The sequence below is a fragment of the Condylura cristata genome, unplaced genomic scaffold (assembly GCF_000260355.1).
Source record: "Condylura cristata isolate star-nosed mole 26May11 unplaced genomic scaffold, ConCri1.0 scaffold00001, whole genome shotgun sequence".
NCBI classification, from domain to species: domain Eukaryota; kingdom Metazoa; phylum Chordata; class Mammalia; order Eulipotyphla; family Talpidae; genus Condylura; species Condylura cristata.
The window spans coordinates 81,795,277-81,819,435 of record NW_004567102.1 but is presented as its reverse complement, the minus strand read 5'-3'; the positions used below and the strand labels follow the sequence as shown (position 1 = coordinate 81,819,435).

At 46.5% G+C, this 24,159-nt stretch overlaps 1 protein-coding gene across 3 annotated transcripts in view; it reads right to left on the bottom strand.

Annotated features, from left to right (window-relative positions):
* Window positions 1–829: 829 nt before the first annotated feature.
* Window positions 830–24,159, bottom strand: part of ESR1 (estrogen receptor 1) — a 245,118-nt gene continuing 221,788 nt past the window's right edge. For 2 of the 3 annotated variants that reach the window (XM_004673936.2, XM_004673937.2), the window contains 2 exons: window positions 5,355–5,538; window positions 837–1,072 (listed from right to left, as the gene is read on the bottom strand). In XM_004673936.2, coding sequence (XP_004673993.1) covers window positions 841–1,072; window positions 5,355–5,538 — 416 coding nt within the window. In that variant the 3' untranslated portion in view covers window positions 837–840. Of the gene's footprint in view, window positions 1,073–5,354; window positions 5,539–24,159 lie in introns of all 3 variants that reach the window. The other variant, XM_004673938.1, reaches the window with a different exon arrangement.

Here is a 24,159-nt window from a genome sequence, read left to right as displayed (position 1 = left end):
GGAGAGCTGCTTTTATGAAATGAAGACTAAAGCAAAAAAAGCGAGAGCTTATCCCTCTCGGGGAAACTGGTATATGTGATGGTGACTTCACTGGCATCAACTGGGTGTTTTCCATGGGTCCACAAGAAGCAAGAACTAACTGGAACCCATGAACTTAGTGGTCTCAAAAGTCCCTGGTAGAACATTCAGCAAATCTGAAAGAAAGTACCATGTATGAAGTTGACAAAATGTTGACAATTAGGGGATCTTCCTTCCCTGGCTCTCTTGTACTCCTACAGGGGAAGTGGGTAGACCCAATCTCCCACTACCGCAATGCAAGAGATGCAAAGTTTTAAGGTATTAGTTAAACAAAACGATCACTCGCTGTAGGGATACAAGACTGTGCACAAGGAACCCCAGACCTAGCTTTCTCCAAGCCAGCAAGTCAAAGAGCCCATTTCCACTCCTTCCTGGGGCTTCTTTTTAGATCCATGAAAAAGTGCTTCACCGAGGTGAAAGGTCTGGTTTCCAGACCAGGGTCTCAACAGGTAGCTTAAAAGCACAGTCGGCTGAGCCCTCCCTGGTAGTCAGGAGCGCAGCTATGAGAAGCTACAGGAATCCTCAGGCTTAGTTAGAAATGTGGCAAAGAGAGAAAGGGAACTGTGGCAAAGAAGTTAGCCCTGGAATCCCTTGGACTGTTCCTGGAGAAGGCGTGCCACTAAGAACTGAGCTAGCGAATGAACGGCCAGGCTGGCGTAGCGAGCCGTGGCGGTGGCTGCATGCTGCCGTGCGAGTTACAGTGGTGCGTGATGTCGGTAAAATGCTGCAGGGATTCTCAGAGGCTTGGGGGAGCCGGGAGCTTCAGATTGTGGCGGGGAAATTCTCTGGCTCCCCGGGGATATAATACGTTTGCAAGGAACTCGAGGAGGTGGAGCCGGTGGTGGGCAGCTGGCTCTGGCTCAGCTCCTCCGCCGGGGGCCCGTGGCGGCTGGGGGCGTGCAGGCGGTGCGCGTCCAGCATCTCCAGCAGCAGGTCGTACAGCGGCACCACGTTCTTGCACTTCATGCTGTACAGATGCTCCATGCCTTTGTTACTGTGGGCGGGAAGACAGACAGAACCCCTTGAGGCCACCCCAGTGCCCAGAACTGTCAGCTGTCCGGGAAGGGGCAGGAGGGAGAACACCAGCGTGGCCGTGTCACTGTGGGCTGAGTTTCCTTCCTGCTTAGGGAACTATTTGAGGGTCTTCTAGGCTTGGGACTTCATTCCCTCATCACCATTCAAGCTAAAAGGGAGTGTAGGCGAGCTAAGGCCAGCGAGGCGGGCCGGTGTGCTTTCGCTTGTTTTTCGTATGTAAAGCAGTTCCAGAACTTTCCTTGTTTAAAAACGTTGGTGGTCTTTCCCGCCTAACTCAGAAGGAAGTCTAAATGCTTCCCATGAATTTCTTTCCAAGAGTTTAGGGGGGCGGTTTCCACTCATCTCTTAGGGTGGGGCCCCGCGGGGCCCCGCCCCCGCCCCCACCACCTTTAGCCACAAAGGTGTTGATTCTGTTCCCCGAAGGCCCTATATGCTGTCCTTCCACACCACCGTCCACACCGCCGTCTCTGCCCTTGTTTTCTCTGCCAGCCTGTGCTTCCAAACCTGATGGTCAAAGGCGACCTCCTCTGAGGGGCCCTCCCCGTGGCCATCGCCTCCAGCCCCCACAGCTGCTTCGTGGTCCTTTTCTCTTGACTGTTCCCCTCCCGGAAGTCTCTACCCGACGCCCGTTTACCCTTATCAGTGTGCATGCGTGCTGCATGCTTATTCTTCAATGATTGTTCACAAACACACCTGCACACATGTTCTCAGCAGACATGCTTATTCTATGTACGTATTGTGCGTATAGTCTTCTTTGTATGTCGTCTTATTATCCTGCGCCTATGTGTGTGCTTGTTTATTCTGTGTCTGTATGTGTATTCTTCTACGCATGCATGTATCTGCATGTTTCATCTGTGTCGACACACGTATATTTGTTCTACACATGTTTTCATGTGTGTATGTGAGCAAACGTGTCTGTACACACATGTTTATGAACGTATTGTTATGTTTATGCTTCTGCTCATTCTGTATGCCTGTCTTCTGCACACGTGTGCATGCCTTTACTCTTTACTCTCCTGTGACCGCATTAGCTATGTCTGATCTTCACGTGCAGAGGTACGGATGTGTGTTTATTCCCATCCTCTCAAGCGCACATTCACACAGACACACTCACACCAGCACACTCAGTACAAGTTCCATGAAGCACAGAGATTTGTCCATTTTTTAGGCTTTGACCAGTGCCAAAACCATGGCTAAACATGACTCAGGAAGAGGGACAGATGGACTTAGGAAAATGTGGGCTTTCTCCTTGGATTACCCTCGTCTCCTGAGCCCACCACCAGCCAAGCTCTGCTTTGTAATCACTGCACCCCTGAGGGGGTGGGGAGGAGTGGAGAACACAGCTGTCTAGTTTGAAACAGCCTTTAAAGAGTTATTGTCATGAGTAGGCAGGACCAAGAGAATTTCCTAGAAAATACTGGCATTTTCCATAGGGCGAACTCAGCACACCTTGGAGACATGCCAGGAAGACAGGGCATCAGAGCTGCCCAGCCCTGCCCCCAACCTCCCCATCTGCACATACAGGTGACATTTGGTTTATTGCATTTTTTTTTTAATTTAAAATTTTGTTAATTTAAATGTCCCCTCAGCCCCCCAGTTCTGACACTGTCTTCCTCATGCAACCTAATGATTCACATCTACAGTCAGCTGAGAACTGATGCTAAATTCTCTGAGCAACAGCATATGGCTGAGGCCAACTTTAATAAAACGGCTCTATGATTTAGATCAGCTGTAAGGAGGCACCAAAATATTAGAGTGTGTGTAGGTGAATGAGAGAGAGAGACAGAGAAGGGGAGAGAGACAGAGAGGAAAGAGAGAGTGGGGAGACAGTGAGAGAAGCAACTTTTCCTCAGCTTTCACACAGCGACAACAGAAGCTCTACAAGTCTCCTGCCACCCTTGACTGTGTGGCCAGTTGCCGGAATACGAGCAAGGCCTGTATATTCAGTGCAAATACATCTGGCATTAACTAATTAGGCTGCTAATGCTGATGAGCAGCTAATGGGTTTGAAAATTAGCGGTCCCTACCAACACATAAAAACTTTCTCTGGCAGTACATGGCTCACTGCGCACATGCAGTGGAAATTCCGAGTGCAGTGGAAATTCCGAGCTCGGAGCTCTGGGTAACAGCTAATGCATTTTCTTCAAGGGAAAGGTTACTTTTTCATTCAGAAAAATGGATACATGATGAGCCAGCCCCTGTTTCTTTTCAATATTCAGCAAAAGAAACAGATGGAAAGTACTGAAAATGTAGACCCCAAGGGCAACTCCTGCTTTACCTGGCCGATGTCAGACCTTCACCGGGAAAGATAGGGAATGCTGTTCATGCACTGATCACTCAGTAGTAATATTGTGAACATCTCTGACCCACAAGGCTTCGGGCATGGTGTGGGATACAAAGACAAATACATTTATCTTCTTACGATGCAAACAATTTGCATAGTTGTCTACAGAAAGGGTGGTACCTGGGACTTTCATGGAATAAACTTCTTGCCATTAACATAGAGTCTCCAGGTTTAAAGGGCTCTTGAAAATTAATCAAACTCCTTCCCTCATTACCAATAACAAAGGGACTCTTCCATGCCTAGGTTCTGGAGTGAAGTCAAGATTCTAGAAACTTCATCATGCCTGGGTCCCTACCCCTCCAATGTCACTGCTTCCTCTCACTGTTAGGAGCTTCTTGGACTAAAGCATCCACCAGTTACTTCAACTCCTCCCTCAGGTTGAATCCCATGACAGGAATGGCACTACCAAGCTTCTGGCCACCAAGCCACATGGCTATTTAGAACTATGTAGAGCAGAAATCAGGCCATTTTTGTTTTCAACCACACAAAAGTTTTATCTCCTCAATTTATGTCCTTCCTTAGCACATAGAGTACCGGATAGTAACTATGTGCTGAGCCCTGAGCTAGGTGGTACTGGGTACTCAAAGAAAGCAAGACCAGTTGTCCTAGAGTTTACAGTCTAGGGGCAGGAAGGTTATAAAATGGGTAATAAGTATCAGGAAGAACAGGTTGCAAATCCAAGCCAGGTGTCAATGTCAGGACATGCTTCCTGCAAGGTCTGATACCGGAGCTATGCTAGATTCGTCCTCTGGTTAGATATAATCACCTCTGGGCCATGGGTCCATAGCCCTGGACTCTGGTTTTATCATGTGAGTTCTTAGATCAATGGCATGTTAGTGGACATGGCCTAACTGAAAGGCTAAAATGCATTTGCCCAAATAAGTTTACTTTCTCATGCCTCTGCCACGTATATAAGGACATGTCCCAGACAACCTACAGGGACGAGGAAGACAAGAGTCACCTGGAGCAAGTGCGGCAGTCACCCGGCCAACCTACGGCCTGCAGTTTCGAGCAGAGGCTTCCAGTCTTGATTAGCTTGCACGAGTGACCCACTTGCAAGAGTGAGCCCCGCCAACAGCACTGCCCAGACAATCTGCAGCCCAAAGAGACCCCACCCCATGACTCATAAAACAGTTGGTTAGGACTGCAGCTCAGACTCCAAGGAAGTCCTAGAAAGCTCAGTAGGGACTGTACCCTAAGAAGTTACATAATTACCATGAGAGGATTTACTCTTGTATCTAAAAGCAAAGGAAATCATTTCAAGGTTTCGTGTAGGAGGGAACAATATGACCAGAATTGGTGTTAGAACGATCGCTCTTGTGGATAATGGGTTTGAAGGGGTCACCAAAGGCAGGAGCACCGCTGGGTGGCTGCTGCAGAAATCCAGAATGGGGGTGACTGGGATTCGAACAATGGCAATTAGATTAGGGGTGACAAAAGGGATTTGGGAAGGTTACCTGACTCCATCAGGCATCTGAACGGAGAGCCTTTCATTCAAGATTTCTAAGTGTAAATGGGGAGCATATGATACAGGGAGAAGAATGGGGGTGCCTGGGGCCTCCAAAAATGGGTGCTCACAGACTTCCCCAGATGGGAAGGGACTGAGTGAATGACCAAGCATTGTCCTCACCCCGCAACCTGCACACCCCTGTCCTACCGCTAAGACGTTGCCCAGGCTGCCAACTGTCACTTCCTCCAGGAGACGCTGGGCCCTTGCCCCAGGCCCAGCTGAGTCTGACGCTCCCACTGTCTTCCCACAGCATTTCTGCTCATCGTGTGCCCGGCTCTGTCCCAAGGGCATTTTCTATGCCCAGGCCTTGGGCCTTCCTGGGCTGGCTGAGACCTGTTTGGGGCTTGCTGGCATCGCGGGTCTCCCGGGGGCCAGAGGATGCCTCACCTCATGTGCCGGATGTGGGAGAGGATGAGGAGGAGCTGGGCCAGGCGACGGTGCTGCTGCTGCAGAGTGAGGCCCGCTTTGGCCATCAGGTGGATCAGGGTGTCTGTGATCTTATCCAGGACACGGTGGATGTGGTCCCTCTCTTCCAGAGTCTTCAGCGTGCTGGACAGAAACGTGTACACTCCTGGATGTGCAGAGAAGAGAGAGGCTCAGACAGGATGAGGTCTTGGAGGCTGGGGGTCTGTGCGGCAGGAATGCTGCTCCAGTGCCTGCCCCCCTCTTCCCGCACAGTAATGAGGAAACTGGGGTTCAGGCAACTACGCAAAGTCCCGGCGAATAGTCATATCTGTGAAACTCACGTGGCCTCTGCATGGAGGCCAACTTCCAGGACTTGTCATTAAGAGTGCTGGGAAGGCACTGTCCGCCTCGGGGGCCGTGACAGCAACTGTGCAAACCTTGGCTGACCGGCCTGACGCCAACACCCCCCACCCCATTAACTGACAAGCCCCAACCAGACAACATGATTGTTTCTTTTCCCAGGGAAACTCGAAGGGCTGCGAGACGCGTGAAGCTGCTCAGATAACTAACTCCAGGGAGGAGGCTGAGGCGGGAGGCCCAGGCCTGGACTGAACAACTGCGCACTACAATAGGGACTCGAGAAAAGCAGGACACTCTGGCCAGGTGCACAGAGAGAGAGAAAGTGATTTGCCAAGTGATTGACAGGTCATTTCTCCAGGGAGCATTTAATTTGCTGTTACATTTCGGGTCAGGTTTGGGGGTCTTCGTACTTTTCATCCTCAGCTGAAAGGCTTATGTGGGAGGGGACAGAGGCCCAGGGGACCTGCCGTTTCCAAAGCCTTTCTTCTGCTAATAGAGTCTACTCTCGGGCCATGGGGAGAATGAAACCCCAGCTAGACAATAGGGTCTCTCTATTCTCCTGGAATATGAGCCCTCAGCTTTTATGGGGATGGGATATATGGAAAAGAGGAGGCAGAAATTCTTCCTTCGAGATGCTGGGAGGGTGAGAGGCTGGGAATGTGGGACTTGTGAGCGTCATCTACAAGGGGGCTCCAGTCCCACTTATTTCACGGGGCCCTCATCTGTAGAGTGGAGCCGCTAGCAACTGCAGGCAGAGGTGATGGTGTCCAGGAGGTGATGTGGGCCCCAGCTCCAAAGTGCTGGTTCTTCCTTTTCCCATTTCACCTTGGAGCTTCCGGACTAGCCTTTCTAACACATGAGCCCATAAATTCTCCTTCTGCATAAGACAGCTGTCACTTGCAGCTGAAACAACCCCGACCATTCAACTAAGTTGTGTTCTAAAGGACCAGAGGTCAGTGAGACCAGAAGAGGTGAGAACTGAGTACAAGAGGAGGAAGGGAGGGAAATAACTTAAATAACTTATCCTGGGGCCACAAAGACAGCTGGGCTGTCAAGCAAGCACCCCCAAAATCAGCTCCGTCTTCCTTAATCACACCATCTTGCAGGGAGCACACCAGGTGGCATTTATCCAGCCGATGCATGTTAGCAACATGTTCTCTGTCTTCCCTCTACCCAGCCCGCTGAGCCTCCCATAAATATCTTTCTTGCTCCCCACCCCCAGTTGTCCTTACTGGTGCCTCTAAGCTCAAGACCCCCAAGTATGTCCGTCCCTAGGTTCTTACTAGGAGGTGCTGACGAGTCAGCCTCATGCAGACAGGGAGGTGGAGAAACACCCGCACAGAGGAACTCAGTAAACAGATGTCATCACCCAGAATGGAAAGTGGCTAAAGTTTCAAACAAACACCAGCACCAGAAAGGTCAGAGCTTGCCTTGCAGACCACTGAATAGAATATGGTTGCTTTTGGTCACCTAGAGGCAATTTGGGAGAAGAAAGAGACGGCTGGATCTCATGTTCCGGTTGAGCTGAGGCAAGTCTGCCTTGGGGTACCCTGGAGTAACAGGTGGCGGGGAAGACGAGCGGGAGCCGGGCTGGGGTCAGGGCAGCGTCTGTGGAGCAGAGCGGCCTGCCTCTTGCCACGCCTGTCAGGGCCTGGCCGCGGTGGGTCTCCCGCAGGCCTGCTCTGGCAGCCTGTCCTGGGAGGCAGCCCAGGCCACAGAGCTGAGTCAACCCAAGTTGGATGATGCGTTTTCCACCGGTTTCCTTTTTGTTACCACCCAGGCTGACAAACTCATGCACCAAAAAGGCTGTTCTTGTTCAAAGAAACCACAGAATTGAGGCACAAACAGCTTCGAAGGTGACACTGTGCGCACAGGTTTACAGTCTGTGGCTCTCGGTCTCAGACATGCCCAGACAAGCTGAGGCCAGAGTGGGGCGAGACTGGGGCTCCCGGCTGCCTCTGGCCTGGACACTTTCTCTGGGCTATGGCTCCCTGCCCACCTCCTCCCCTCCCTGGCCGGACGGTGCTTGCTGCTGACCTACTGTGGGCTCACACCATGTCACCTCACAGGGACGGCGAGCTGCGCTTTCTGTTAAGCCTTCATGCTTTCACCAGCTGCTGCCTGTGGAGAAAGCATTTTCTTCACACCGACACTCGGGATGCAGGCCCTTCTCAGAACAAGACTGTTTTCCAGCCCTGCTTTGGCACCAACACATCTTATCTCTCTTCCTTGTCGGCAGAGCTTCCTAGCTGCGCAAAGACACCGAGAAATAAAAATATCGTCCCGTTGAAATGCCTGTAATTGACAACAGCAGCGATCATTCTGTGGGCTTTTCTAGCCAAATGTGGGCTACGTTTGCTACCTACTGCCCCATGGGAGCCCTTTGGAAGGAACAACAGAGATCCAGACTCCCGGGGGGGCTTCAGGTGCTCTGCAGGCCATTTCCATATCCCAGGTGGTCTCTGCCACCCCGCCGGCTGCACTGCCGTCCCCAGCAGCCCCGGCCCGTGATCAGACAGTGCAGGCCTTCAGAAATAATCTTGCAACAAGGCAAGGCTTTTGCAACTCTTGAGGCTGTTCCAAATCCCAAAGATGGAAAAAAACAATCTGTATGTCATTATCCAGGCCTGAAGTGTTGTTGGCAAATCCCAACTGAGTTTTCTGAATCTCGCAGCCAACACTGGGGAGATAAATGAAGAGATTTTGCAGAAATCTGGTGAGAGTAGGTGAACGGGACCCCCCACCCGCACCCCCATACTCAGGAGACCTGAATTCAAACACTCACTACCCCTGGACTTAAGCCCCCTGCTGCTTTTTTGTTCCCCATCCCATAGAAATGCTCTCTGGCCCCCTCACTTTTCCAGATAAGAATCTTCTGGCAGCCGGAAAAACTGGCGTGGCTACTGAGGTGCAGAGTTGCTGCCCTTGACCTTGAGGTAGGATCACCACCTGGGACGCCAGCATGCCTTGCCCAGGACCTCCACTGGGGGGCGCCGCTAACTGTTCCTTCAGAAGCGGATGCTGCGTCCTGGCGGGACCTCCCAGATGCTTGAGGATAAATTCTTCAAGCAAGAACACATTTTTTTCTTTTCCAAAAGGAAGAATGTGACAGTGGGCCCCGGGAGAGTCCTTCTGTCTATGGCAGCTTCACCAATAAATAAATAAATAAAATGGGATGACTCAAAGGAAAACAATAGCAAACTCCTCAAGTCCCCAGTGTGATTATTTTGGCCCAGAAAGCTGCCACTCAAACAAAATGGAGCTTCCCAAGCTTTTCTGGCTTTTCCTTATAGACTTGAGCTCCTCTGGCAGATCAGCCTTTTGGGTTTTCTGTGTGCTTGTCCAGAAGCGCCTCTGAGGCTGTGCCTCCCTGTGAAGCCGCCTTTCCTCCCAGATGGCCCTGTGCCATGGAAGGGTCAGGCAGCTTGAGATCGCTGAGGTCAGTCATGGAAGGCACTGCCAACTTCAGGACAGTCCCAACCCAGGAGGCCTTCTTGAATGTCCTCCTGAGTTACATCTACTAAAATAAAAAAATCTGTTGTGAAAATTTTTGACAAGACTGAGCACCAACACCCCAGTAGGCAGGTTGACTTGAAAGAGGGAAGTTTAGGTGCAGTAAGTGATGGGGAAATTGATTACCCTGCAGTCCTCTGTTAATGGACTGGGTCATATAAATTTTCAAAGATACACGTAGTTGAAGTGCCATCAGGACAGGTAGGTGGGGACCCCACAGCACATGACTGAATGCAGGTATTTAGAAGAGATGTAAAACATGTCTACACAATTTTTGAATCAACTATTCTAAAACAGAAGACATCAATGAAATATTGTTATGGCTGCCTACACGTTTTAAATAAAAAATAATTTTATGACATGAGAAATTTATTTTGTGTTACATATGAAAGCTATTTGGGCTTTGTGTCTTTCTGTCTTCCACTGAGATTTTCACAGAGGTTTCCCACACACTTTTTAATTGGCTTGTACATGTTACTCTATCTTTTTCCAACCCACCATCTCCAGCCCACCAACCTTTCCATTGCTGTCCACAGAATATGGTCTCTGAGGACTTTTTAGGTATTACAGATTGAATATGTGCCTGTATACATGGGCTGTTAAGATCGGATATATATTTCTATTTATTTTGGCCATTCTGCAATGGAATTACTTTGATGATGCACTTATAATAAAACCTTAGCTCATCTGCAAAATTTTCTTATTTCCTCACTTTTTTTGTGGGGGGGGGCTTTGATAGTCTTTGTTTTGTCTAAGCATGTTATCATTCAATTAATTTATTTCTCTCTTCTTAGCCCATAGAAATAGGTTTGGGTTAGTTTTCACATTTCCTTATTCAGGTTCCATCTCTACCTCTACAATTTCACAGAACTAATTTCTTGGCATGAAAGGCTTCTGACAGCCTTATGTCCAAACCTTCATTATAAACACATGTAAGTATCTTACTACTACTTTATTGTGACTTCAACTATAGTCAAACCTGGACATGTGCACTGAAATTGATATCATTTTTAAAAATTAACTTAATATTATTTCTTCTTTAGATGACAAGAAATTTTGTTGATTTTTAAAAAATTGATGTGTATCCATAAACAATTTCCTGTTTCCTTTCAGAGAGTCAAAAGGATCTGCATGCTCGATTATACTGGTAATGTTTGCTCTAAGATTTGTGATTCCCACACGTGACTGACTCAGAAGCTCCTGGAGTTTTCCAAGACGCAGCAACTGTAGACTGCAAGCTGAGAGTAGGTGCTGATATCTGTTCTTTTAAAAACTCCCCATTTCTGAGTCTGAGGCATAGCTAGGATTGAGAATCACACGATACACATAGTCTCCTCACCTTGTAGCACACAGAATATTAGACTCTGAAAACATGAATGTACCTTCGGTGCAAAGTACCTCTTCACGACACTAATGCTACTTTGAAAAAGGTCTTCTCCACGCCTTACCCTGCCATGCTGTAGTTTTCACTATGTGTTCTGGCTGGGATGGTTAACAGGGAGATCACTCTTAGGGTGGCTTTGGAAACACCCAATTAAGACAGCACAGCCCGCCTTAGTCTGAGTTCCTGAATGATGCATGGCAGAGGAATCTGACACTAACTGCCCCTCTATCTGGCACTGGTAGGCAAACAAGAAATCAGCCTGTATGAATTTGACCCGTAATATACTTTGGAGCGCATTTGTTGTAGCAATGATCCTTCTCTAATACAAGATGAGAAGTATTTTATGACTTATTAACTGAAGAAGTGAATACATTTGTCCAAAGACAGATAGATTCAGAGATGTTTGATAGACTTCCTTTCACTGTCATTTCCCACAGCCTAGGTTGCATGACTTGCTGAGAAATCATTTCTCTTCCCTAGTATTAATGGGATCATATATATAGTCCATGGAAAAGATGATTTGCATTCTAGAACCATCTTGTTAACCATTCATTCCAGAGATTAATATAGCTACTAGTGAGTTCAAAGCACTAAGGGTAGAATGTTGCAATGTTTGGGTAGCTTTAGGATTCAAAGATGCAGCATTCAGCATTACCATTTCAGAGAGTTGTACTAAGCCATGCAGAAACTGACTTCTCATTCAAGAACTGGGCAAAAAGAGGATTTGTCCAGAATCTACTGACGTTTGTTTACCTGAAAGGCAAAGAACCTGTCCATCACACAGTTTTGCAGTTACTCCTCTTTGGAAGATCCCCTATTCATCCAAGACCTCTCCTACGTGGACTCAGAGTGAGGGTCACACAGAAGATGAGTGTTCTTGCCAGAACACAACTTGGGAACACAGTGGCCCAATTCACTTGGCATCACTGAGCAGCCACAAGTGCCTTCTTGGCACAGCCAGCCACGGGCTCATATGCTAATGATTCAGTGACATTTATCAATTTAGTCAAAAGTTTAGTGAAAGCTAATAGACATTCTAGAAGATGACTACTTGGTATAGCAAAACATTCAACTTGACTCAAAAGACAAATCCCATAATGATCTGAGATGGTTATACTGATTCAACTGACTTGAGAAGAAATCTCAAATGTGTACTTTTCCAGAAAAAATAAGTGGTAGTCTTGTATCTATCTCCCTTTTATACAGGAAATTGGTTTTTAATTTTTATAATAAAGAGTATCCTAAAAGCCTTACACCTTTCAGGGAAAAGCCTTTATTAGAGCTATATTTTGCTCAAGAGCCTTACTTTGGTTAGTTGCATCTGTAACACATTAAGCCACCAAGGTTCTGACTTTCCTATTATTCCCCAGTCAATTACTATCTTTTTGAGGTCAAGAAGATGTGCAGATGAGACACGAATGGAAATATGCAGTCCATCTATTACAGAGGAGTTTGTTCACAAGGTTCCACATGGAACTCCCAGTCCTGGGAAGCTGGCTTGCTCTCGGGAAGCCTGAGGGTTTCATAGATTTTCCCAGAAAAGACAGGCCAACACATCCCCAATGAATTCATTTCCCTGGATCTCACCATTTCTTGACTAGCCTTTGAAGGGCAATGGAACAACACCCCCGAGCAGGAAACAGCTTTCACACTCTGGGGAAGATTGCATTTTCCGAAAAGGACAACAATCTGTCACCCCACATGCTTCTTGCCAGCATGACCCAGCCTCCCCTCTCGTGGACATGTGCAGTCTAGGCCCTGCCCTTGAGAGATCCATAACTTGTTTGTCATCAATGGAACGAGATGGAGGTAACACATGTGGCACTGAGGGACTGACATACCCAGCCATGCCACAGCAGCTGGGGCCCTTGTTACTGCAGCTCTGGCTGCCTCCTGGAGGTACCAGGCTGTGAGAAAGCCCAGCCTACAAAGTGAGACAGATGTAAGTGCTCCAGTTGACAGTTGCAGCTAGTGTTCCAGCCTATGGCTGTCATCCATTGCCAGGATGTGAATAAAGACATCTCAAGATGCTTCATATCCATGACTATCAAATCACCTCTAGTTGATGAATTTCACTGAGTCCCTAGGCCAAAAACATCATGGAGAATGGGCAAACCATGCCCCTCTGGCCCTATCCCAATGCACAACCAATAGAAGCCAGACTTATTTTTAACCATTAAATTTTGTGCAATAATTTATTGCACAGCAGCAGGGAGCAGAACATACCTGGATATCCACACCAGACACTTAGAGAAGAAAATGACCAACAGCAAATTGGAGTGTAGACTCCTAATCTGGTATTTTGTGAGATGAAATATCATGTGGAACATTTTGTGCTCCTCGTTATGAATCCTGTCAACCCCATCAATACCCCGCCCCAACTTTGACCTTCACTCTCTTTTTTTTTGAGCTCAGCCCAACAGATACTCTGCACAGTTAACCAGCTTCCGAGGTGGCCTCTACCCCTAACTTTACCCATGCCCAGCTGATTATTAGGTTATATGGATCTTCTCCTAACTGGCAACCAAAAATATCTGCATTCTAGTTTTATAGCAGAAAATTAAACACAAATTTTCAGTTGTACAATCCTTATCAATTCCTGGTTGTAAGAAATAAACTTTGTAGAGATTCACCCAGAGAAGAGTTTTTATTTTGAGCAACTAGTCTATTTTATTGTCATTAAAGGCTGACAAACTCACATGGAATGTGTTCTCTTTGCTTTGGCCAAGCAGAGGAAATTTAGTGCCACATGTATGGCCCTCTCCTCAAAACTGGACAGGTGGACTTCTGTGTGTTAGATAAACCCACTCCTGGATTTATTCTTTTCTTCACATTATTTTAGCTTTTTGAAGATTGTGTCACTTATGGGTTTAATCTCTTTGCAACAACAACATGTAGGAAGCCATTTCCAAGTCTTTGGCAGTAAGAATTCCTCTAGAATAGGCAATATATTGAATAAGATAGTGAGAAAGACTTGTCTCCAACCTGTGCCAAATCAATAAGCATATTTATAAAACATCATCCAACATTCATCTGACTTAGCCTTAAGTCCAGAAATAATGTATTTTCTGAGAATATAGCATTTGCCATAATTCACATGTTCCTGATATCCTAAGTTGAACTGCACTGCTTACCCATGCTGTGATGTTCAGTTCTGGGTGTGAGTAAGTAAAGACCATGCTTTTTTGGTTCTGGTTTACTTCTTTATTTCCAGAGTCACAAAGTTTCGTGTGTGTGTGTGTATTCTAGCTTGAGAATTGAAATGGTTATTACTTGCATGATTATTTTCCAAAAAGTTAATTAGTTTCAAAAATGACTTTTTGGTGAGATAAGAGGACATGTAGATGTTGTCTATTTATTCTTCAGGTATAAGTTGTTGTTTTAAGTGAGCTCTGCAGTGGATAGAAATTGTGTGGAGAAGTATCACATGACTGTGACAGCTTTATCCAATTTTTCCTTAAAGAGGGAAAGATTAGGGCCCTCCCTGTGGCACAGCGGGTTGGAGCAAAGCACTGTGAAGGTGGCGGTGGCCACTTTAGTGTGAGTTGGACCCCTGGCCAGGGAGGTGACCCACATTTCCCAGCAGACCTCTCCTGACCCACCCGCTGCTCCCCTCAGCAGTATACTTCATTGATCTGCCTGTTCTGCTCCCCACTCTGTCTCTGCAGAATCCTCTCACTGCCCCTGTACCTCTGGCCTGTACCCCAGTTCTGTATGCATAAATAAATAAAATCTTTAAAAGAGAAAGAAAGATTATACTTACATTTCAGAAAGGATACTCAGAACTGCAAGACTGTGGAAATTAAAGGTACCTTAGTTCATCTCGTTCAGAAAATAACTTTGAGAATGAAATCCCCTTTAAAAAAAGCGAAGCTATGTCATGAATTCCTCATCTATGAATACGACGAAAACTTCTTATTAAACCCGGTCTCTCAGCCTTTCCTTATATGCCTCGGGGCTCCATTCCTTCTGACCTCTATGCTCTTTTTGGAATACAAGACATCAAAAGAAGAAGGCTCAAAAGTCACTCATCTCAAGGCAATGGGAAGACAAGGCTAAGACTAGAAGAAATATTTGATAAAGGACTCAGGCAACATAGTCAAAGAATCCCTGAAGCCCACTGCCTGAGGTGAAGACCAGTGTGTGGATGTGGGTCCATCATCCTGTTCCACTCTGGCGTAGGGTTTTAATAGTTGGGAAGCTTTGGGTTTGGGGAAAGGTAGGAACAGGTGGGAAATCTCTGTACCTGCCACTCAACTTTGCTCTGAAGCAAATCTGCTTTAAAAGAAATAAGCAAACAAATGAATGTTTTGATGTGACTCCTGCCCCCACCTGTGACACACTTAAGTGATTTTACCTGGAAAAGAGAGGTTAAGGAGCAAAACAAGCAGATCGTAGTGCTGGAGGGGTGGGAGTGTCAGGCAGCAAGCTCGGCTGGTCCTGCCCACCATGCTCTGGGTAAACAAGTGGCAATGCCCCACCTAACACCAGCCCAGGGCTCCTCGGCCTGGCCCAGGCCTGAAAAGCTACTCCAAGCACTTCCTGGCTTCAAGACTGGTGAGAAACTGAACACACATGCCAATGGACTCGCCACCAGAGATATTCCAGAACACGAACAGCTCCTGGAATGATTTAAGGTGATGTAGCTTTCCAAGGCAGGGCATGAGATGGGGGTGCAGGAAGGAGGGAACCGGGCACACCCACCTCTCAGAGTTCCCTGAAGGAAGAGCTTCCACCAAAGAGCTAGCTATGATTCCTTTTGTGCAGGGCGATGAAGAAGACGGGGACATTACCTCTTGTGTTGGCTTTTCTGTACTTTCTAAGTTCTTGGCCACAGGTTTGTATCACTTTTGCAATTGGGGAAGGAAAATGCTACTTAAAATACAGAATCAAGGTTCCTTTTCATTCCTACTATTTTCTGAATTTTGTCAACACCTGGGCTTATAAGAAGGAAATAAGGTTAGTGAATGGATACTCCAGGGAATAAGGACCTTGTTGTAGAGTTATTATAGGTTACCATTTTCATAATATTTCTATCATCCTAAGACTGTTCATATTTCTGAAGCTCTTGAAAGCTTGTCATTTGGCACGAAAGGGAGCTAACACATGTGTGGCTTGAGCTTCTCGGAGTAATTTTCTTAGCTGGAAACACCTGGGATATCACCAGTAACTGACTACCCGTAGAAGCACGAAAGGAGACGAGACTCGCAGACTGGCAGTCCGTCCCTTACAGGGCTGGCAAGTGGAAGACATGGAGCACAGTGGGGCTGGGCTCCAGCTGGCGTGTTTGCCTCTGAGTGGGAAGGGGTGCTCTCGCACCAAGAGTGCCATTTGCTATGGCAAGAGTTAGGGCATGGGCGCCATCTTGCAAGATGAGTTGAATCTTACATTCTGGGTTTGGCTCATCACTGTTACTGAAGCCAATTTGAAACAATCAGCCCGCTGATGCTATCCCTCTCCTCCTGACACTTAGGCTTAGCCATCCCGGGAGCTGACCGCAGCTGGAGCATGTAGTTGGCCACTGCCTGAATCTGGAGACTGGACTGAGTTCAGTTGCTGAGGCCCAGATGGCATCAGACAGAACACCCCACAAAAGCAGCTCCCTGGCCACCAAAGGGCTGGAGCTGGAGCAGAGGAGTCACATGGCACCTGGTACTCCCAAGCTCATGGTGATCAGGAAAGGCCATGTCCAGAACCGAGCACTAACAAAGCAGAGGAGGGTCCAGGTTGTGCTTCGCCAGGTGAGGTTTCCAGGCACCTTATAGCCATTCAACCTCTTGGCCTTATTTTTGTAAATTTTGCCTTAAAAAATAAATAAAAACAATGGCAAAGCAATTGAAGGTAGAAGGTGAGACATAAATGGCACCCCACCATCTACCCCGAGGGAGCGGCTGGAATAGGAGCCATTTACCATGATAGTGTGTGTGCAAGTTACAAAGCTTACACTCAACACAGCAAACATTTATGTAGATATGAAATACAACATGTTCTCTAAGACCATAATTTGCTTCAACAGGGCTGAAGTTGGGATCTTTATAATAGGATTCTTATACCATCACCTGTGTAGGAATTCCTAACTGGGGTGTTGTGGGGGGTCACAGCCGGGGAGTAGCTGGCCAAAGAGGACTCCGGGCTCTCTGAGCCTCCAGCAACATACATATCGCTCATGTTTCACCTCTACTACAGGCTGGGGTGCACTGATGAGAGTCTGATTAGTTTTTCTCTGGAATTGAAGGCAGTGGGCACCTAAAACCTTAAAGAGGTTCACGCCCCTGCACTTAGAAAATCCACTTCTAAAAACACATGCAAAGTTATAATGGAAGAGGGGGGAGGGCTGAAGAGCATTCAAGAATGCAAAAAAAGCATTATTTATAATGATTCTAAAAGAAATCACTAAGTGTTTGACAATATTAGATCTGTTTGAATAAGTGTTGTAATAACCTTGTGCATGATTATGCAGTCATTTCAAATCTTATTTTTAAAGATAACAGTGTACAATCCTAGTCAAAATGTATAAACATAAATTGGAACATGAATACACACACACGGTAGGAAAAAAGGACAAAATAGCACCCAACAGGAACTGAATGTCAGTGCAAGTAGACATTGTTCAAGCTAACTGTGTTAACAGCTAGGCACTCTGTGATGTCCATTTCATGGACAAGAAAACAGGAGAAAACAATGGGTCTGGGTTAAGCCACTTGTCCAAAGTCATATAACTAAGTAGCAGAAAGGGAATTTGGACTCGAAATGAGAGCTCTGTGCTCTTGTATGACAATAAGAGACATCAAAATGTCTACATGATTGCTCAAGTGGGTTTTAAGTCCTTAATAACACATGTCATCATCTCCAACTACCCAGATCACAGTTTTATTTTTTACAAGAGTAATTATCTCCCTATATAGTTGTGAACTTCAGAACAGGTGGTCAAGAGGGACGGAGCGCCTCACTGGTCAACCACAGCTGTCATTCCACTGTGTCTGCGGGTCCCCAGGGCACATGCCGGCACCACCGCCCACTCCCATGTCTTAGGTGAGGTGACAAGAGGCGGCTCTGCATTTCCAGCTCTTCACACCATACCTAGAAAGTCCTCAAGAAGCGGTAGTCCAGCTAACAAGTAAGAGTTTGTCAAGCCAGGCCTCCTGTCTTTTTTATATGGCAGAAGAAAATAAAAGTCAAAAAAAAAAACTGATGGAATACACAAAGTCAGAGAAAACAGACTTGAGGTCATCTCAATCAACCTGGACAAAAGCAGCCATGTGACAAGAACCAAAGGAGACAGAAGCTCTTTGGGGCTCAATGACACCATGGAGAAAACAAGGGGAGACAGAGCTTGAGGTCAGAGTTTATTTGTCCATCTCCCTCTCAGCTCCAGAAAATGGGGGTGCGGGATCTCTCTGGGGGCGCAAGGAGCTAAGTCTCAGCACTGTGATGCTGTCACCACCATTCAGCACGGTAGTTCCATTCTCAGCCAGGGAGTGACCCACAGGGCACAGCAGACCTCCTCTGTCTCCTGCTGCTCCCCTCAGCAGTGGATTTCAGTAGATCCGCCTGTTTGGCTCCCCACTCTGCATCTGGTGATGTCTCTCACTCCTCCCCCTCATACAAACCTCTGGCTGGCCTATACCCCAGCTCTTGTGTGCATAAATAAATAAATAAATAAATAAATAAATAAATAAATAAATAAATAAATAAATAAATAAATAAATCTTTTCTAAAAATAAGAAAGAAAGCAGGGAGGGGCAGGGGCCACAAGGTAAGCTGCACCCAGAAGCTGGACTTCCAATCAAGCGTGGGATGTTTAGTGTGGACTCAGGGCCTGACAGGAGAGTCCACTGATCCCTTCACAGCTCTCAGGAACACATACCTATTCTGCTGTCACTTTCACTTGTTTTGTGAGCATCTCGGAGGGAACAAAAATCCCATTGAAGATAATAATTGATTCACTTCTGAGCTTAAGAAATCAGAGAGAGGTCCTCCCTGGTGGTGCAACAGGTTAGGATGCAGCACTGCAAGCTAGCAGCAGCCACTTCAGTGCAAGTTCAAGCCCTGGCTCTGGCGGTGACCCACATGGCACAGCAGACCTCTCCTGTCTCCTTGCTACTCCCCTCAGCAGTGTACTTCATTCATCTGCCTGTTCTGCTCCCCACTCTGTCTCGGGTGAATCTCTCACCACCCCCGCACCTCTGGCCTGTACTCCAGTTCTGTAAGCATAAATAAATAAATCTTTAAAAAAAAAATGCAGGTGCTCCTTTAAAAAAAAAATGCAGCTCACATAATCTGTGGACCCTGCTGAAGGCAGGCAGCCTGTGTTGAATCAAAGACCTGGGAGTTGGCTTCCCCTCAGGCAATACTCTTGGAAGCACAGAGCAATAAGCCGCTGGTCCTTCCCTTGAGGTATGAGCATGAAGGGAAGTTGCTCCGAAAATAGGGAATGTTGGGAAGATTTCTGTTATCCAGCTGCTGCTTTGTCCCAACCCAGGAGTTCTGACATTAGAGCTCCCAAAACTTTCTCAGATGGCAGCACTTGGTTGGTCTCCTCAGCTCATTAGATGCTCTAAGTCATGTCTGCAAGGGCCCAGCCCGCTCCATCTAATTGGCTTCTGGCCACAAGGTGGACAGAGGTGGGTGAGAATGTGGAGTTTTAGTTCCAATGCGGGTGAAACCCTGCGTCAGAATTCCCAGGCAAGAATTTATGTACTATCTGCTAGAAGAAACGAGTGACTTCATAGAGGCAAGAGGCAGCATTGTTTGCATTTAGAGTACAAATAAAGAGCAAACTATTGTGTGTGTGTGTGTGTGTGTGTATTAATTGATGCCAGGTGCTAGGTGGCCATTTTCTCAACAGTCACCATCTAAGTCAGGGATCATATTCTACACAGGCTCAGGAAACAGCTTAGCAAGGGGCACACATTACCTCCTAAGTGTCACAGTTACTTCTTCTAAATGCCAGGTTTGGCTATGAGAAAGTCCTTACTTGTCACACCAGATTTTCAGGAAATTAACAGAGACAATGAGACTCATTTCAGGCCAAGCTGGTAGAAAGAAAATGCTCAGAAAGTTGACTTGACTGTCTACAGAATCTGGTAAACTACAGAGGAGGCAAAGAACCACTTAATAACTATCAAGTGTCATTTATCTCACAATAATGGCTAGAAGCAGGCTTCCTGGAGAGAGAAAGCTTGACATGACAAAAAAACTCAAGAGATAACATAATCAAATCTTGCCGTGGCAACAATGGGGATACCAGACAAAGCCTACTAGTGGTTTCCAAAGCCTGTTTCTGCCAGAAACCTTCAACTGTTGAGAATTAATGATCCTCAGTGTTTATAGTCAATATGTTTTTAAAATGTTCTCTCATCCAAAGAGAGGAACTCTGAATTATTGTCTTATCGAAATTTAAAAATAGAAATGCTCCAAATAATTATCTAATAATTAATGGAGAGAGTACAGTGAATTCACCTCCTGAGAGAAGAAATATTCTTTGTGATGAGAAGCTGATAAAATTAATTATGAAATAAATGCTTCTTGAACATTAAGCAGAGGACAGAGGATCTAAGATCAGGGGGCTGACAGGCCCTCCAGGGAGTCAGTTGAATAAAAACACTTGAGCGAAGTTGTGAGACTTTTCAGAATGACAAGGGTGGCCATAAAGGCATCCAGAAAAGCAGTAGAAATTATTATTTTTAAATTGGATTTGAGACCAAGTCAAACATTTATGAAAGGTTGTACATTTATACATAGTAAGCTTTGACGTGTGAATATTCCCTAAAAAACAATCATATTTGTCTTAGAAATGGGACTAAATTGTGGGAGTTTATGAGACTCATATATGGTGGGGATGGATGCATGAGAAAAGTCCACCATGATGCAGTAGCGGCTCACCACACTCTTTATTGGGGTCCACCAATATTAACTTTCAAATACAATTCTTGACCTGCCTTGACTTTTCAGTAAGCCACCCCTGTGAAAATTTTAAGCTATAATAAATAATGTGACAAAGCATCCAAAGTGTAATCACAGGTTCTATTGTTCTTAATACCCGTTAGTCTCAAATATCTCTTTAAGCTTTGTAGCTTTTTTAATATGGAGGCCCCCAGCCCAACACCACAGCCACTCAGAGTCCTCCGGGATTCTGTTTTCCAGGAATGTAATGAGACACATAGGAGCTGAGCCCAGAGCAGATCTGTTTTTCCAAAATAAAGTTCCCTTTTGCAGAGAGAAGAATGATTTCACTTAATTATGTTGAAAAGGTGCTCACTGACTCAACTGAAACCAGAGATTCCCACAAGCAAGGCTGACGGCACCACTGACCAAGGGCCTACTGGCACCAGGAACTCTGCACCAGGAACTCAATTAGACACTTCACACACAATTTCCTCTTTATCTTACAACAACCCCCAAAGTTGGATACTCCTCCTCCTGGTGATAACTTGATGTCATATAGATCTACAGTATATGAAAAGGATGTTTCCATCTTGTCAGAAGCAGCACAGTTAACTTCCAGACCACACTGGTCATGGCAAGCAAAAAAGGCATTCATTAAGCCAATAATACCTGGCGGTCTGGCAGTTCTTAGGAAAATTCTACGAAGTGAAAAAAAATATATATCTATAATAGCCTATATGGAAATTAGAACACACATACATCAAGCAAAAAAAATGACATTTTTTGTATAGTTGATACAGTGTTCCTATAAGAAACTTAATAAATGATAAATTATTGATAAAATGAATGAAATCAGTCAACCAAATGCACTAGTTTGCATGTACCAGGAACTAGAATAGTCTAGAGAATGAAAGCTCATGTGGACTGGGTGGGATTTGAACCAAGAAAAGTATCAGAATTACCAAGAAAAACTGAAGTCACATAATGTAGAAAGAATCCCAATCAACCCCTACCCCTGACTTTAACTCCTAATCCTACACTCTAGTCTTAATCCTCAACTCTGATCTCAATCCCTAACTTTAACCTTAACCATAAACCTAAGCCAGAAGGCTAACTTGACCTCTAACCCTAACCCTGTCAAAGGCCGGCACCTCCTTCTCAGTCCCCTTCTGTGACCCCAGAGCCCCAATGCTCTCTCACTGCTTCTCCCCCCCAGTTTTGCCCTGTTCACGTGTTCGCATTTGCCCTCTTCTTGAACCCTCTGCAGCTAGCAATTCCCAGAATGCCTTGAAGCTGGCATTGATTTTACTAAGGCATCCTTAGATTTACCAGGAATGTCTCTGTGCTTTGGTGAGGAGTGGAAAAACTGTGTTTGTTCTATGGATAATTCTAGGCTTTTGCAAGGACAGTCATAAATTATTCTTAAATGAGACAGATATCATAACTAACATCTCCAGCTCACAAAGAGCCATGAAGAAGCTTCCCGTGGAAAAGCTGGCATTTGAAAGCCCCCTTCAGGATGTCCAGAAAGACATTCAGGGCCAAGGTAAATAGCCCTCACCGTGCCCAGCCACAGGGACTCTCCACTACTCCCAAGAGTCCTTGGGACACAGACCCTGAGCTCTGGCTTCCCACGGATCAGAAAAGCATCTCCACTTCAGGCCCACTGAATGGTTTCCAGCTCGGCTTCTGTTAGAGATTCCTGGCCTCGGGGTCACTTTGTAATTGGGCTTATGACAGGTGAGGAGTCGTCCCAGTTGAGAGCAACGGATCAGTAGATGTGTAGCGAAAGCAATACCTGCAGCAGGGAGAACAGACTGGACGATGGCCATTCTTACCCACTGCCTGCTGCTTGACCGTGGCCCCCGCCCCACACCATGGCCATTCAGTCCTGTCCTTTGGCATTCTGTTTTCCAGGAACAGGGGAGACACCCAGAAGCTGTGTTCAGCAGCAGAGCTGCTTTTCAAAGCACAGCTCCCTTTAGTAGCGAGAAAAGGGACTTCCTATGCACTGGCTGAGATGCTTTCTATTCTGTTACTGCTCTGGAGCCAGCAACATGGCCCTGGGACAATGACGAGCCACCACGCTGATCGCCCAAGGAAAGCACAAGTGTAAGCTCTGTGGGTACAGAGCACCCGCTATATCTGCAGCCATCTCAGCCCTTCAGGTGCAAAGATGCTCTCAGAAGATCCGGAGGTGGAGACCAGGGAGCAAGGGTCAAGGGGTGTGCTCGACCATCTTGAAGAGAAGTCCCTGGAAGGCCCAGCCCTGAGCAGAAAGCGTGGTGCCAGTCTTTTATAAAAAGGCTCTCTTGTGAGGGCTGAAACTTTTTTCCTCTGGGGTTTAAAAAGCTTGGGTCTAGGAATCCAATATTTGGATGGTAAAAATCTTGCTCATTAAAAATAACATTTCTCCTTTAAAAACACCCCGTCAAAGGACAGAACATGCCCACGGGAAGAGGCTGGGGTGACCTGAGGGGATTATTTTTGTCTCCTGAGATCAGAGTGGTTACTTGTGTTGACTCTACAACTCCAGTAATTTAACTTCCTGTCCAGATATTATATCCTGCTGGAAGTGGGGAGAGAGTCCCACCTCTTGAGCCTGCTCTTCTGAGGTAACAGCCCGCCTGCACGAAAACCAGCCTGTGTGCCAGCCCTCCACTGAAGGAGAGGCAGGTTCGGGGCCTGGCACCCGCAGCCGCGTGGCACCTTTCCCAGAACTCTCCTCCAATAAAGAGCCATTGTGGGATCTGGACCTTTCCATGTGCAGGACAAACGGCTAAAATGAAAGGCACAATGCGTGTGAGTGGGAACAGAAACTCGGAGGCAGAGGTAATTGCTGCCTCAGCACAAGCTACACTATTTCTCCCAAACTTCAGGCTGTATTTCAGGACTTGCCTGGGATCATGGTATTGATTTCCATTAATCAGTTGATAAGGGAGAATGATTGCTAGGATATCCATTTCCTGATAGAGCTTACTAGCTTGGGGAAGAGTAGTGGAGAATTGCTTGGGGGAGGTGGGAAGGAATTGGCATCCATCAGAAAGACAGAACATCTGAGAGGAAGGGCAAGTACCCCCACACCCCACCTAGGTGATCAGTGCAAGCCCCTGTTCAGAGAGTGGGGAACTTGAGACTGTATGGGAAGGTGAGAAGCTAAGTCAAAATGAGGCGGAGGGCTGCAAAATAGCTGTTTTCTATAGCGAGCAAGGCTGAGGCTGAGGTTGGGCAGGGGTGAGTTGAGGTCCCAGCGAAGGGTGCTGGCAAGGCCGCTACACCCAGTTGTTGAGTTCCAGGCCATGAGGACTGTAGATGAATGCCTAGGCCCAAGCACGGAGAGGCTGGCAAGAGACAGGGTGCTAAGCTAGGCTGAGCTACACTTTCCATCTGGGTGACCTGGAGTGACTCCATGCGGCAGCCAATCCCAATCCAAAAAGGAAAATTAAAAAAAAACCAGATGCTGTTCTGATCTAAGTGTTCTCATGTGAATAGGAAGGGACTGTAGCATTAGACACCATAGACCAAATGAAAACTGTTCTTTCAGCTGAGGCAATCCACTGCATGCCATGTTCGCCCATGTTAGGTCTAGGTTTTCTACTTCTGAGCAAATCCTATCTATCTTTCTTTCTTTTCTTTTCTTTT